At 39.4% G+C, this 13,756-nt stretch overlaps 1 protein-coding gene across 1 annotated transcript in view; it reads left to right on the forward strand.

Moving 5' to 3' along the window:
• Positions 1-13,027, forward strand: part of DCAF5 (DDB1 and CUL4 associated factor 5) — a 55,831-nt gene extending 42,804 nt beyond the window's left edge. Inside the window, exons 7-8 of the mRNA XM_010711535.3 lie at positions 4,812-4,939; positions 11,155-13,027. Of these exons, the coding sequence (XP_010709837.2) occupies positions 4,812-4,939; positions 11,155-12,963 (1,937 nt within the window). The 3' untranslated portion in view covers positions 12,964-13,027. The remainder of the gene's footprint in view (positions 1-4,811; positions 4,940-11,154) is intronic.
• Positions 13,028-13,756: the final 729 nt, after the last annotated feature.

Below are 13,756 nucleotides of genomic sequence, written 5' to 3' on the forward strand. Positions count from 1 at the left end.
TGGCACACTGGCAGCAGCTGTATATATCTGGTTCTTCTCAGGAGCTTTCAACGCTTTGAGTAATTCACAAGGCGTGTATGAAGTTATGCATTACTCTATGGAGCATCTTTCTACCTTATATGAACAACCAGCAGGGCTGCTTTTGCAGTGTCCTAGATAGGAAGGACTTCTTTTTAATGAGGTCATTTAATTCCTCTGTTGCAGTGAAGATTGTTCCTTATCCCAGGAAATTCTCCAGTGATTCGAATTGTTAAAAATATTTGTAACGTAGCAGCTTTCATTACTTTAAAGACTGTTTTATGTTCTTAGAGGATTTCTGCACTGAGGTGCTTTTCGTAATATACACTTTCCTCTTTTCCTTATTCTCCAAATAATTTCTTCAGTTGTTTATTTGGTTTAAATACTGCTATGTGTTTTGAAACTTATGCATGGGAAGTCAGATTGCTGCCCACATAGCTTGCTCTCACTTTTATTTTATTAGCATGTGCTTGTTGTTTGTTTTTAATTTGTTGGTGTGTACCATCAAGCATGTTTCTTAAATTGAGAGCATCAACTCATTTTCATAAATATGCAAAGTTGCATAATTATTAGGGTTTCATTAGCATAAAATTTAAAACGCAAATAATAAAACAAGTCAATATGTAATCCCTTTGGTAACTTAGAAGATATCCACTACTTTCAAGGCCTTATACTGTTGTTTCCCTCTGTCCATACTGTAGCATGTAGATATGCCTTGATGTTACCACCATCTTGTCAAACGTGTGCAGAAGAAGGAGCTTTTAAAAACGTATGTTTATAAAGACGTGCGCTTCAAATTTAAACTTCAACAAGTGGTTTGTTCCAGCTGTCAAATAGCATAGTAGGACATTATTTAAAAACTTTTTGAGACTTTGTATTGCTTCAGAGCACCTATTTGTAGGGTGTAGGAAAGGAGGGATTTTCTTGATGTTTCACTTTGTGTACCACATCAAAACAAAAAAACATTGACTAGTACAGCTAGAACACTAAATAACTAGTCAGAACTGTTTTTAGGCATAGCAATTTTTGGAAAGTATTGCAAGACCAGCTACTGTATTTCCATCCCCCGCTCCTAGTGGTTAGGAAGTTAGAAACATTCTAAATTCTGCATGAATAATCAGCTTGTGAAGAATTTTAAAGTAAATAAATTATTTAATAATAATATGTGACAGCTCTATCTATGGCTTCTGTATGAATACTGCATATACAAATGTGTAACTAGGAATATAAAAGCTGTCATGCTAACCCAGCTGCAGGACCTGTGCATGCCAGTAAATTCAGAAGCTGCCCCTTGCTACAGCCCCAACAAACTTCAAAAACAAAATCTGAGATTTGTTGGGATAACAGAGGTGAAACCAGGCAAATAAAAATACCATTTTAAGTGAAGACAGCAACACCAGTTTGATTATTGCTGTTCTGGCTACTGTGCCACTAACCAGCTTGATTTACGTGATGGTTTGACCATAGCATGCTACTCATCACAGTCTTGCTTGAAAGCAGTTGAGATGTTGCTTTGCAGCGTGAATAGACAGGAATTTCTGAACTAATACTGTTAGAAGCATGGTTTGCATTTTAGGTGGCTCTGTGGGAAGCTGGGAGTTGGACTCGATGATCCTTATGGGTCTTTTCCAGTTCTGAATATGCTATTAGAATGGAAGATGGCATCAGGAATTTGAGTGGCCAACCTCAACTTAATGTACAGATGCATTTTATTTTCCCTTTTTTTCATATTTTTTTCTTCTGCCAGCAGACATAAGCAGATAGTACTCATGCTGTGAGATGGCTAGGAACTGTAAGGCTGCAGCTAAGTCTCTGCTGAGCCTGGATTCTTGAGAGACCAGGGGCATTCCAGACAAGTCTGAACACGAGTTGTCTGCTGCAGAGATACTCATGTAATAGGATATCAGCTTTGCTGATATGTGGAGGGACCACTGGGAGGATAGAGAAGACTCTGTGTTAAGCATAGAGACATCACTGAAGTTTGTAGGAGTTGGTAGACTAAAATTGCATCAGGCAAAGGAATTCTCCAAAGTGAGGTTCTGGGGCAGTCTCTTACATTCAACATTGAGATTATTGGGGCCTTGCTGAAGTCAGTGCTTTTTATTTAAAATAATTGAAACCTTTCATACTACTGGAAAAGGCAGACTGCTAAGCTTTGTGATTCTGCTAATCACAAAGTTCATGAGGACTTTTCCTGTAATTGGCAGTTAGTTGTTTTAAGGGGTTTTGTGGAGAAGTTCAATCAAGTTCACTGTAAAAGGAGTGAAGTATGTTCTAGGACTGTGCTTCATCTGATTTTACTATTAACAGTTTGAAAGTTATAATCTTTAATTTAGGAAACTTCAGTATTTAAAGCAGAGAGCTTTGGAGTTCAGTCGCAGTGACTGAATGTGAAAAAGGCCCAGGGAGAGCTGTGTTCTGGATGTGGCATGCTGTGTACTCTTCATCCAGTGCTCTTGATGAATTTATAAACATTTGAAGTTTCAGAAGATGGTTAACTGTTAATACTGACCTACTAGATAAATAATCATGGGTTAACTCAATGCTTGATGGTTTCACAAGTGGCCAATGACAAACTTAGAAATGCAGCCCAAGTTATGATGCCCTAAATTTGTATTTCATTTCTGTTATAATTCTTCCTTTGTTCATTGTTCCTCTAACTTCTGAGTTTTTTGTAAGAGTCTCATTGGGCATATTTGTTGTTTTCTACTGAATTCAGGCAGCTAGAGCCTGTGGTTGATTACAACTTTATTTTCAGCATTACTTACAGGCTTGGAAACATTTCCTAAGCAAATTGTCCCTTAGGTCCCGAGGCCGTCTTTCCTGGAACGTTTGTCTGCTAGGTCAAGACAAATACATTGAGAACTGGACTTGATGTAACCATGTACAGTTGGCTTGATAGACACAATTGGATTGACAACTATGATTTGTCTGGAAAGAATGCTGTGGGAGTAGGGCAACTTGCCATCAGCCACAAATGTGGTCATGAACGTCTGTTGGGATGAGTGGAATGAAAGGTTGTGAGGAATCTGAAAGAAAGGAGAAGAAAATTAAAAGAGCCCATTTAATGAACTATCGCAGGTAGCTCAGTCTCACGGCAATTCTAGTGAATGCATCTTGAAGTTAACTGGAATGATCTTGCTTTCCAATTAGCTGAATTTTAAATCAGCCTTAATTTTGTAGACATAGTTGATGTATAAAGTTTTATTTGCTTTTTTCTTGACTTGGTCCTCATCTCTCGCCGTCTCTTTTTGCTTTTCATGTATGTTATCTTTCTGTCTCGAAGTGTTATGATACTGCAGTTTGATCTGCAAAAAATGATCTGAGTAAATAGATCTTTACAGCTTTTGGAAACCTTTCTGTTTGTAGACAGGCCTGAGATTATTAGGTATTGGGTGACTTCCCATTTCTGAATCCTTATCACAGTTTGTACACATCAGTCTGATATTTTGAGTTTAGTTATGGGTGGAAGGCATGGAGTACCTTTAAGAGGAGTGGAGGAGATGGATGTAAGCTTCGGTTCTTTGTCATTTATGTAACTTAAGAAATAGAAGGTGATACAGGAACTTTCTCTTTTCTTTTTTTTCTTTTTGACAATTCTGTTTTGATATTATACTTCAGTGATAAAGCAAGCTTTTCCTCAGGAAGCTTGTTCTGTAGGAGAACTCCTGTTTCAGAAGACAAGTTGTTCAACATTGGGTTTAGGGCTCAAACCAGCAGCTATTTCAGCTGAAAGATCTCCTCTTTGAGGACAAAGGAGAAGAGCAAACAACTTACAGTGTCCTTACAGCATTTGGATTTGTAAATAGCAAGGTTGTTTTCCTCTGAAGTGGTTTTCAGCTTTTACTTTCTGTCTTCTATAAGTCTTGGTTTTTTCACTTACAGTGTTAATCATAGCATGTTCATTGAATCTTGTTTATTCAGATATGGAGATATGCTTTCCAATGTATCTATGGTTTATTTATGTGAATATATATATTCACAGATTATATTTAATAAAAACAAACAAACAAAAAAATTGAAACCAGCTGTGTGATGAGTTTCTTTCTTCAGTGTATAAACTTAGTAAGAGTCAATAACCAGGCAGAAAAAGTTGTCTAGCTTTCATTTTGAATTCTATAGTTGCTGCAATAGTATTGCACTTCAGCTAATCCCCTATCCTTTTGAAAAGAATTATACAACCCACTGGTCGGATTTGTTATTTCAGGTCCATCTTTAAGCTTGATTCACAGAAATATGAGCTGATATAGAATTTAATCTAGAGAAGGTTGCACTAAGTCTAGCTGTAATGTGGTAATTAAGACTACTAGTCCTAAAATTGATACCCCTAAATTCTTATCCATCGGACGAGGGTCAATTATGACTGCAATGAATTGCTAATATATAAAAAAAAATAGAGCTATTAGAAAGTCAACTTCTTTATTTCTCTCTGCTCCACATTCACAAGTTGAGTGGTGTCATGCCTTAGGCAGTAAAATTTCACTGGTGATTTCATAAAGTACGTATGTTGTTCTTATTCACACACTTGTCATGTTGGGTCAAAAATATTTTTGTTTAGATGGTTGAACTAAAGCTAACTTCCAAGTCCTAATTTACAGGAAGGATGCATTTCATCAAACTTGCAGCTTTTCATAGGGGCATTACTCATAAAACTGGAATTCTGCAGCCAGCACAGGCCTTAAGTATTGCCAAAAACTGAAGCACGTTGTCAAATGTAATGACTTTATATGATTATAAATGAAAGCAATATGGGCATGTGATTATTAATTTCAGTTGTTTTTTATTTCCCCTAGGTGGCATTGGCAGGGTTGTCAATGGTGCCTTTATGGTATTGAAAGGTCATCGGTCAATTGTAAATCAAGTCCGGTTTAATCCTCACACTTACATGATCTGTTCTTCTGGTGTTGAAAAGATTATAAAGGTAAGATTAGTTGTCAGAAAACGTGTTCTTGTACTAATTGAGAAAGAAGTGTTTTGTTTTGTTCAAATCCTTCAGACAATTTTTTTCCCCAGCCCCTCTGTCTTCTCATTGTGTTCTTTTCTAAGAAGCTGTGTCTCATTTGCCTGGTTAAGATAATGCAAATGTTTTATTGGGTTTTTCAACTTTAAACTCTATTTCAGTTTTGAAGGTGTAAGAGGTAAGATCAGGATTTCGCGAGTTTGTACCTCAAAAAAGTATTTCTTTTTCCCAGCTTCGTTCTTTGTTCTTGAAGTACTGTACAAAGTTTGGTCACAGCCATAATATGTGGTCTTTTAAGACTTCTAATACTGTGTGTGAAAAATTTAATTCATCCTCTCTGAATGGTACAGTTGAGCCTTAGCATAGCCTGACCTGAACTTAGTCCAGCTACTGCTTCAGGGACACCTGTAATTTTTGTGCACACTTGCATTAGATCACTTCAACATAAAGTTCTGTGGCTTCCAGACACTGTGTATGTTCTCTGAATTATATGACAATTGATTGTATTTTTAGAAAGCTTGTCTTGTTATATGAAATGCAGAGAGATGGCAAAGTTTGTTAGGCTCTGGATTTTTTCTTTTTCCTTAAAGAAAGACAGCCAATATTGTGGGAGCAAGACAAATTTTTTTTGTTGTTGTTTCTGACAGTAGAGGTTGAAGGTGGAGAGGCAGGGGATTATGATACAGTAATGCACTTTGCATTCTGCTGCTCTCGAGATTATGCTATAGAAATTATATAAATTATTTGTCTATCAATGATAGGAAAGAAACCAGAATGATTAATTTTTAAGTAGGATTATAACCAGTGCTGCTGCATACGGCTATAAATGAGGTCATTTACGTCTCAATAATAACAAATACTTTAAGCAGCTACAAGTTGGCAGAATTAATTTGTCCTGAGAAGGAATACTTTAATGGTCTGCAGCATACAGACCAGATTCCTTAGGACCATGGCTCAATCACTGCTACACCACTTGCTTTTAAGCCTTTGGTATCTGATCCTAGTTCAACTTCTTTGTCTTCTACTGGTACTTTAGTTTGCTTTCCTGTATTTTCCTTCATCTGTCCCTCTGTCAGGTTTGTATGCAAATGTCTTGGTCATAAATCTATCGAATACAGGCTCTAAACAAAAGTGCATTGAGTAAGTGTAGCAGCTCACTGACCTTTCAATTTCCAAGCAGCCAATCTGCCATTGTTTAAAAGCAGTTTGGCCAGAGGAATTTATTTGCTTTGGGAACTTGATTTGTGCACTCTGAAGCCTTTCTTTTGGATTTTTAGATCTGCTGACCCTTCACCCTGCGGATCCTTCCTGCATGAGTGTGCTTAGACTATTGGATTAGCATTGGTATAAACATCCTCTGTGCTGCTTTTGTGTACTTCTGCCAGGGTTTTGTTTTGGGGTTGTTTTGTTTTGTTTTGGTTTTGTTTTTTTTTTTCTTTGTTTTGTTGTCCTTTTTTTTTTTTTCTTGCCTAGTGATTAAAAGGCCATTTTGACTGAGGATCCTGTCACAGGTTGTATAACTCTTTGAAAGACATCTCTGGTTGAATGCCTCCTTAAAAGGGAATGCCTGTTCTGTCACAGTGTGAGCAATGAAACTTGTGTGACAACCTTGAGCAACTCAACTCCTTGGACAGTGCAAACTAGAGAGAAATCAAAGGAAAGGTGTAGGAAGTTTGACAGAGCCAGAACTTCTTACCTTTTGTTGTATATTGTGTCCTCTGTGGTGATCAGATTGTTTTAAGGCTCCTGTCTTGTCTGATCTGCATGACTTTACTGCTTACAGCACTGTCTTAGTAAAGAGCATTTTGCAGGTGACTAGGTGCTGGTGGTTTCTTCTGCATTTCAGCTCCTTCTACAAACAGATTGGAGGATAGTATCAGCCACTAGCAGTAGAGAAAATCTAGATGACCTAATCTAGGTGTTCCTGCTCTGGCAGGGGCATTGCACTAGGTGATCTTTTGAGGTCCCTTCCAGTCCCTGGTGTTCTGTGATTCTGGGGGGGGGGGGAACAGGAAAAATAGCACCAGCAGTTCTGAGACACTGTTGGGTCTGCGTGGCACAGTAATGCAGGAACAGGCTGAGGAGGGAGGACCTTGAGGGAGCAGAGGAAAATGTGACTGAAAAATGTGTATGGATTGAGGAGTGAGGGAGCAAGGAGAACACTTGAGAGGGGAAATAAATGAGTAAAGGTGGCAGTGACTGGCAGCAAGGTGAAGGAAGTGATGAATCGAACACCTGAGAAAGACAACTGAATAAGCGGTGGAAGGGTTTACTGCAACCAGTGCTATTTACTGCATTGAAAACAGTTGAGCACACAAGTCCTTCCTGTGTATGGCTGTCTTTCCCCCGCACAGATGCTTGAAGTGCTTGCCTCTAGAAGTGGAGAAGATGAGAGGAAGAGCCATACATAAAAACTGCAGCTAATATCCCTTTGTTTTAATCAACTCCTTCAGAAGTGTCTGTCCTTCAGGTGTCTTGTAAAAATCTCTCTGGAATTAAATCATAAGAGAACTTCATAGTGATTGTCTGATCTTCCATTCTCTCTGTTGCAGAAACTGTGATGAATTAGAATGTGGATGCAAGTGGTTGGTTTGTCTGAGCCCTTAATTTTTAGACGAGCTGGCCTAATTTTAGTACTTGTAGAAGCAAAGAACTGATAGCACCAGCATCAAGGCATGATACAGACAAGCCATTCAATAATGCCGTGTGCTTCTGCCAACACACTTGCTATTTTAATGCTGATTGCAAATGAGATACAAATTCATCTCAAGCCTAGTCTCACTGAAATTGATAGTATTAACAAGAATGATTTTGACCTTTTTGGTAATGTTTTTTTTTTGCTTTATTTTAATCTTGTTTTAAGGCACCTGCAGGAATATAATTAACTCTGTAGCTTAAGATTTGATTTCTGCTAGTAATGAGAATACAGTGGTTAATTTGGAGTGTGTGTGTTCAAGTCAGACTTTAGAAATCTAAAATGAGATTTAGAAGCTCGTTAATAAAGGAGAATTAAGCCTCGACTTCAGATGTATGCTGGATGCATTGACCAGCTGAATTGTTTGTTGTCCTCCATTTCAGAGACCTGAACCTCAGAAACACAGTATGAGAAAGCACAGCTGTGTACTAAAATTAACACCTTGCAGCAAGCATTTACCACTAAGGCTAAGCAACACAAAATAGGAAAAAATACCTCTTTTTCCTCAGTTCAGTGTAAGGCATTGGGATGTGCTGGCAAGAAAATGAATTTCATTACAGGAGGAATGAATGAGGCATTCCCTGTAATGTGTGGGGCTTAGAGGTGGGCCACAGAGAAAGGCGTAAGGATTTTTAGCAATAAATACTGTTCTGTGTTGGAAATGGAGTACTTTGTAACGGTAGTTTTGAGGACGACTGTAACAGGACCCATTTGTTAAACAATCATCAGTATGTCAGAGATAGCAAAGTCTATTTGCCCTTGTTGCTATGGTGACAGATGAATGTCACTGTAGCTAACTGCCTTTGCCTAATCAGATAATCTAATATAGCTGGCTTTAATTATCCTCATGCTAACAGCATAACTACTACTTTTACAGTTTGGGGTTTTGCCACCATGGAATACAAGAAATTAAAAGATGCTTTTTGAAGCATCTCTGTCGAAGTAGAGAACTAGTTCTGTACTCTGTTATTGTTCCTATTTTTGTATCTGTACTTGGGGCATCAGTGACTAATGTTCAGCTCCTTAATTCTCTGACAAGGGAAGAACTTCTTGATAGATAGTTGCTTCAGTGGGATGATTTGCCAACTTATTTTCTCTCACTTTCTCACAATCTTCTCTGATATGGCATCAGTCGGGGATAAGAAAAAGGTTCCATGTACAAAGAAGCCCATTTCAGGTGCCACAGAGAGAGCTCGGGGCAAGTGCTATCAATTTAAAGGCTTCCCAGTTTTGCTGAGGCAAGACGTTTTTAGCCTGAAGTCTTTCTGGGACTCCGGCAGGTCCTTCAAATCTCTCACAGAAAAATGTCGAGAAAGCAGGGAGCTGGATCTCTAATGGCATCTGATCCTGTACAAACAGGCATTCATGGGGATAAATCCTGAGTTCTCTGACTTCTCTTTTTTATATAGTCCCTCTTGAGAGGAGGGAAAAGCTCCACTGTGGACTATTTTTTTTAATCTATATTTTCAATATTTAGATTTATCTTTTCTGATGCTGTCAACTGAGGAGGAAGATCTGATGACAATAACAAGAATATGAAACCTTTATGTTCACTTTTTTTAATGATGAAAAGTACATAAGGTATATAAGATATACCTTTCCCAGTGTGATTTCAGAGCAGACATCCTCTCTGGCTCATACAGAATCTAAGAGTCTTGCTTAAAAAAACGTCTTGGCAAAATCTAGGAGCTAATTTGCAACGGTGTTGCATGCCCAAGAATACTTAAAACTTGACCTTTTCATTAAAAGTAAATACTGTCCAGGTAGAACTGCACCTGAAGGAAATCTGGGAATCCGTCCTTGGAACAGGGACAAGCGAAACAGGAAGCCCTTCCCTTTATAAGCTAGAAACCAGCAGTAATCATTATGGCAATTCTGCATTGAAGATGCAAAAACGTACGTGAGATGCTGAACTGGAAGGCAAAACATATTCAGAGCAATCGTTTTTATAAAACCTAGTGATCAGTCTAGTACAGCTAGGTCTGTCTGTTTAAGGAAGGGAAATGCCTGTCTGCTTGTCCAGGAATACAGCATGAAGCATACAAGAAGGCATGTTTCCTAAATACAAAGAGGTCCCATTTACTCACTGAAATGCCTGAGTTTGGGAGAATTCTAAAATATGGGTTACCTTTACCTCTTAAATTTGACTGCACTGAACAATTGGCTACAAAATTATTTTGTTCTTTTGTCTTGCTGTTCACTATTGAAAAACTGGATACAGAATTACTGGCAGTCTTGTGGCATCTTTTAGAGTGCTTGTCACGCTGATATACGTTAGGAATGTTAACTGTGCATCTTTGAAATGAAGGCGGTTATCCCATTTACAAAAGCAAAATACTGTTTTTGTTAGTGGTTTTCTCTTGAAACAAAAGTTGTCTGATTTCTATTGGGAAAAGATTTGGATTTTTTTGCCAAGTTCTATTCCAAAAGACCATCCTAGTGTAGACAGCTAGCACAGGAAAGTTTTCTCTGAATTTGTTAGCATGTTACATGACTGAAATCAGATATTTTATCAGAACTCTAAAGCAATTTTGTGGATAAGCTATGCCTACACTAACTGTTGCGGTTAGATTAGGAACGATCTAGAGGAAGGGTGGTAGGAGTTGTCCAAACGAGTGTTTTTATCGTATTTCCCTGAATCTATGAATAAAATTAAGAAATATAAGAAGAACCATTTTTGTGTTTGCTATAGATTAGCAGTTTCTTAAAGACATGATGGGTTTTCTCTTAGGTCGAAAATGTTTTTCTTTTTTTCTTGACGCTCTGAACATTGAGAGGAAGATAGGCTGGCAGTACAGTCAAGGTTGCTGATACAGGTGAAAGCATTTCATTTTGCAACCTTACTACCTCTCCCCACTTCAAAAATAGCTTTCATTAAAAGTCTGCTCCTTCACCTTTCCCCACTAAACCTGCTGCTGCATCTTGCGAAGCTGCTGGAGGCTTTCTTCCCTTCACAACTGTTCTCTAAAGGGAATAGTGCAAGCCAACCTTCTACCTCCATGTATTCAGTTCCCTGCCTGTTTATCAGGTGTGACTGTGGAGCTGGATGAAGTGTTGCTCTACATCACTGGCACAAGCAACTCTAGTTTCCTGGGAAACAAGTGCCTTCATTAGTGCTAAGACTATATTGTAGGCAACAAACTATTCTTACGGTTAGTGAGTAAGCATCACCTATCACATAAAAATAGAGTCCTGCAGTTTGGGAGAAATTATTACATGCTGAAGTATTGAAATGGTGGATGCAGTGAGGTTTCTGGATGGGTGAATTAGATGCAGGAAAAACAAATTTGCAAAGGAAAAAAAAACAACCTCTGGAATACTTGCCAGCATGGGTTTAAGGGGTAAACATTATTAATAATAATAGTAAGTATTCTGCAACTTGCAGTTGTTTGTAGTATTTGCACTACTGCCCTATTTCAAGTGCTTCAATAGTTTATGAATTCAGAGCCATGTGTTTTGCTTCTTTTACTTTCTGTTACAGATCTGGAGTCCGTATAAACAGCCTGACTGCACGGGGGATCTAGATGGTAGAATTGAGGACGATTCACGTTGCCTCTACACTCATGAAGAGTACATCAGTCTTGTGTTGAACAGCGGTAGTGGTTTGTCGCATGATTATGCCAACCAGTCAGTGCAGGAGGATCCACGGATGATGGCCTTTTTTGACTCCTTGGTACGCCGAGAGATTGAGGGCTGGAGTTCTGACTCGGACAGCGACCTCAGTGAGAGCACCATCCTGCAGCTCCACGCGGGAGTAAGTGAACGCTCCGCTTACAGCGAGTCGGAGTCCTCCGCCTCTTTGCATCACTCCCCACCACACGTGGCTGAAGAGTCTGCTGAAACTGCCTACAACTTAAGGGCCTTAAGATCAGCTGAATCCCCCTCGGGCAGAGAAGACATGGCTTCCCGTCAGCAGAGGCTCTCAGCACTGAGAAAGTATCAGGATAAACGTCTGCTGGCCCTCTCCAATGAGTCTGACTCTGATGACAATACCCGTGAGGCAGAATTGGACACAGACCTTTTCCCACGGCCGCGATCCCCAAGTCCTGAGGAGAACGAGTCTAGCAGTTCCAGCAGCAGCAGTAGTACAGAAGATGAAGAGGAACTGAATGAACGACGTACATCTATGAGGCAACGCAATGCGCTGAGGCGCCGACAGAAGATGCAAAAGGAGGAAAGGACTAGTACTAACACAGAGAGTGTGACTCCATACATAGGTGAGGATATATATGATTACCCCCAGATCAAAGTAGATGATCTTTCTTCTTCACCAGCTTCTTCACCGGAAAGGAATTCAGCCAACAAAGAAGTTCTCAAAGAAAGGACCTCTCCTTGTTCGGACAATGAATCAGTGGAGAGAAAGATTTATAAAGCCTACAAATGGCTGCATTATTCTTACATATCGTATTCAGCTAATAAAGATGGTGAATCCTCCAGAGGAGATGCAGTGAATGATGAAGGGAAACCAGGAACTAGTGGAAGGCACAATACAGCACACTCGCTAAATAAGGAAGATGCTAGGAACTTGAGTTCAGCAGTTCCTCAAGGTTCCCCAGTTCTTTCTACTGAAAACCACAACAAAGAAACTTTAAAAGAATGCGGTTTGGTAGAAAATTCTAGTAATGGTCAAACTCATGAATGTGACAATCAGCGGCGGATGGAGGGTCAAGAAAATGCATCTGAAGACACTACCAGCGGAGGTATGGAGCGTTCTTTTGAGACTAAAAAGCTGAATGGAAAAGCTAACTGCAAAGGGCTAAATAGTTGTACTGAAGAAGCTTGCATTCAGACTGCAGGACTTGTGGAACAGAAAAACAGTCAGAACTGTCAACCAGCATCAAGCCATCACTCACTGGTCCCTCCATTCTCTGCTGTTGCCATCTGCAGCTTGTCAGGTCACTGCTCCAGAAACCAGACTGATGACAGTGAGGAAAGGAGCCTCGACGCTTCCTGTGTTAACCACAATAACGGCCACTTGCATCTTCGCCCTTCATGCTTCAGCAATGGACAGAGTTTTGGAGAACAGGAGGCTGTGATTCAAGGACTACAGGTGCACTCAAATACTGATAATGGCAACCTTGAGCAGATGGTTGTGACCTTGCACAAAGACTGCTGCCTGTCTGAAATGGACTCCAACAGCTACAATGTGAGCACAAGAGAGGATACTGCTGACTTGCATCCTGCAGGCAGTGAGAGCACTCAGTCTCGTGGAGGACTGAAAAGACACAGAACGGAGCTGGAAGATGCAGATTCAGAGAAATCATCCTTAGAAAAGAAGTTAAAAACATGATAAATGCAAATGTCTGTCGTAGTGTGCACTCTCTCTCTCTCTCTCACAAAAAAAAAAAAGGAAAGTATTAAAGGCACACAGAGCTTGGATCTGAAACACTGAGTTTGATTCTCCATTCCATTCTTCAGTGGGTCTGTTTTAGATTGCCAATGGTTCATGCTGTATAAAAATCCAACTTACTCCTTAATGAGACTGAGTCTAGTGTACCCATACAAGGTTCTGTTTAAAGTAAATCCTTATTAAGACGGTTGACTGAATTATTCTTGTGTGAACATGTGTCTTTTGTTCAACCAGCCAACCAGGATGACTGCTTTAAGTTTTAATTGTTCTTCTTAGAAGGAATTTTTCCATTCTGACACTTATTACACATTACAGACTGAAGAATGATTGAATTAGATCACACTGGTGGTAGCTTGGGCTGTGTTTCTTGTTGAGGAAAATGAGGAATAAAGCTTTCTGGCCTCTTTATTCTACTTCAGACGCTGAAGAACTGCAGCCCTTGGGGTGGATGTTTTCACAGCTTACTAATACCTTGAGAGATGATACTTCATAAAGCTCTTGCGTCTGATATGGTTCAGTGACTTTTTTTTATGCCAACAGATAAGCTATAGGAAGTGAGCCTCTTTCCAAAATCAACTTTAGACTGTTCCCATGGTGACATTCAATTTTGTGGGTTTTGTTAAAGAAAATAACAGAATAGCACAGTGTTATCACTACTGAAATGTAATTGTTTGGCAAGAGGGTATTATGCTGCAGGCCTTGCTCTAACCAAGGGCTATCAAAAATCAGGCTC

Source organism: Meleagris gallopavo, chromosome 5 (genome assembly GCF_000146605.3).
Source record: "Meleagris gallopavo isolate NT-WF06-2002-E0010 breed Aviagen turkey brand Nicholas breeding stock chromosome 5, Turkey_5.1, whole genome shotgun sequence".
Taxonomy (NCBI): domain Eukaryota; kingdom Metazoa; phylum Chordata; class Aves; order Galliformes; family Phasianidae; genus Meleagris; species Meleagris gallopavo.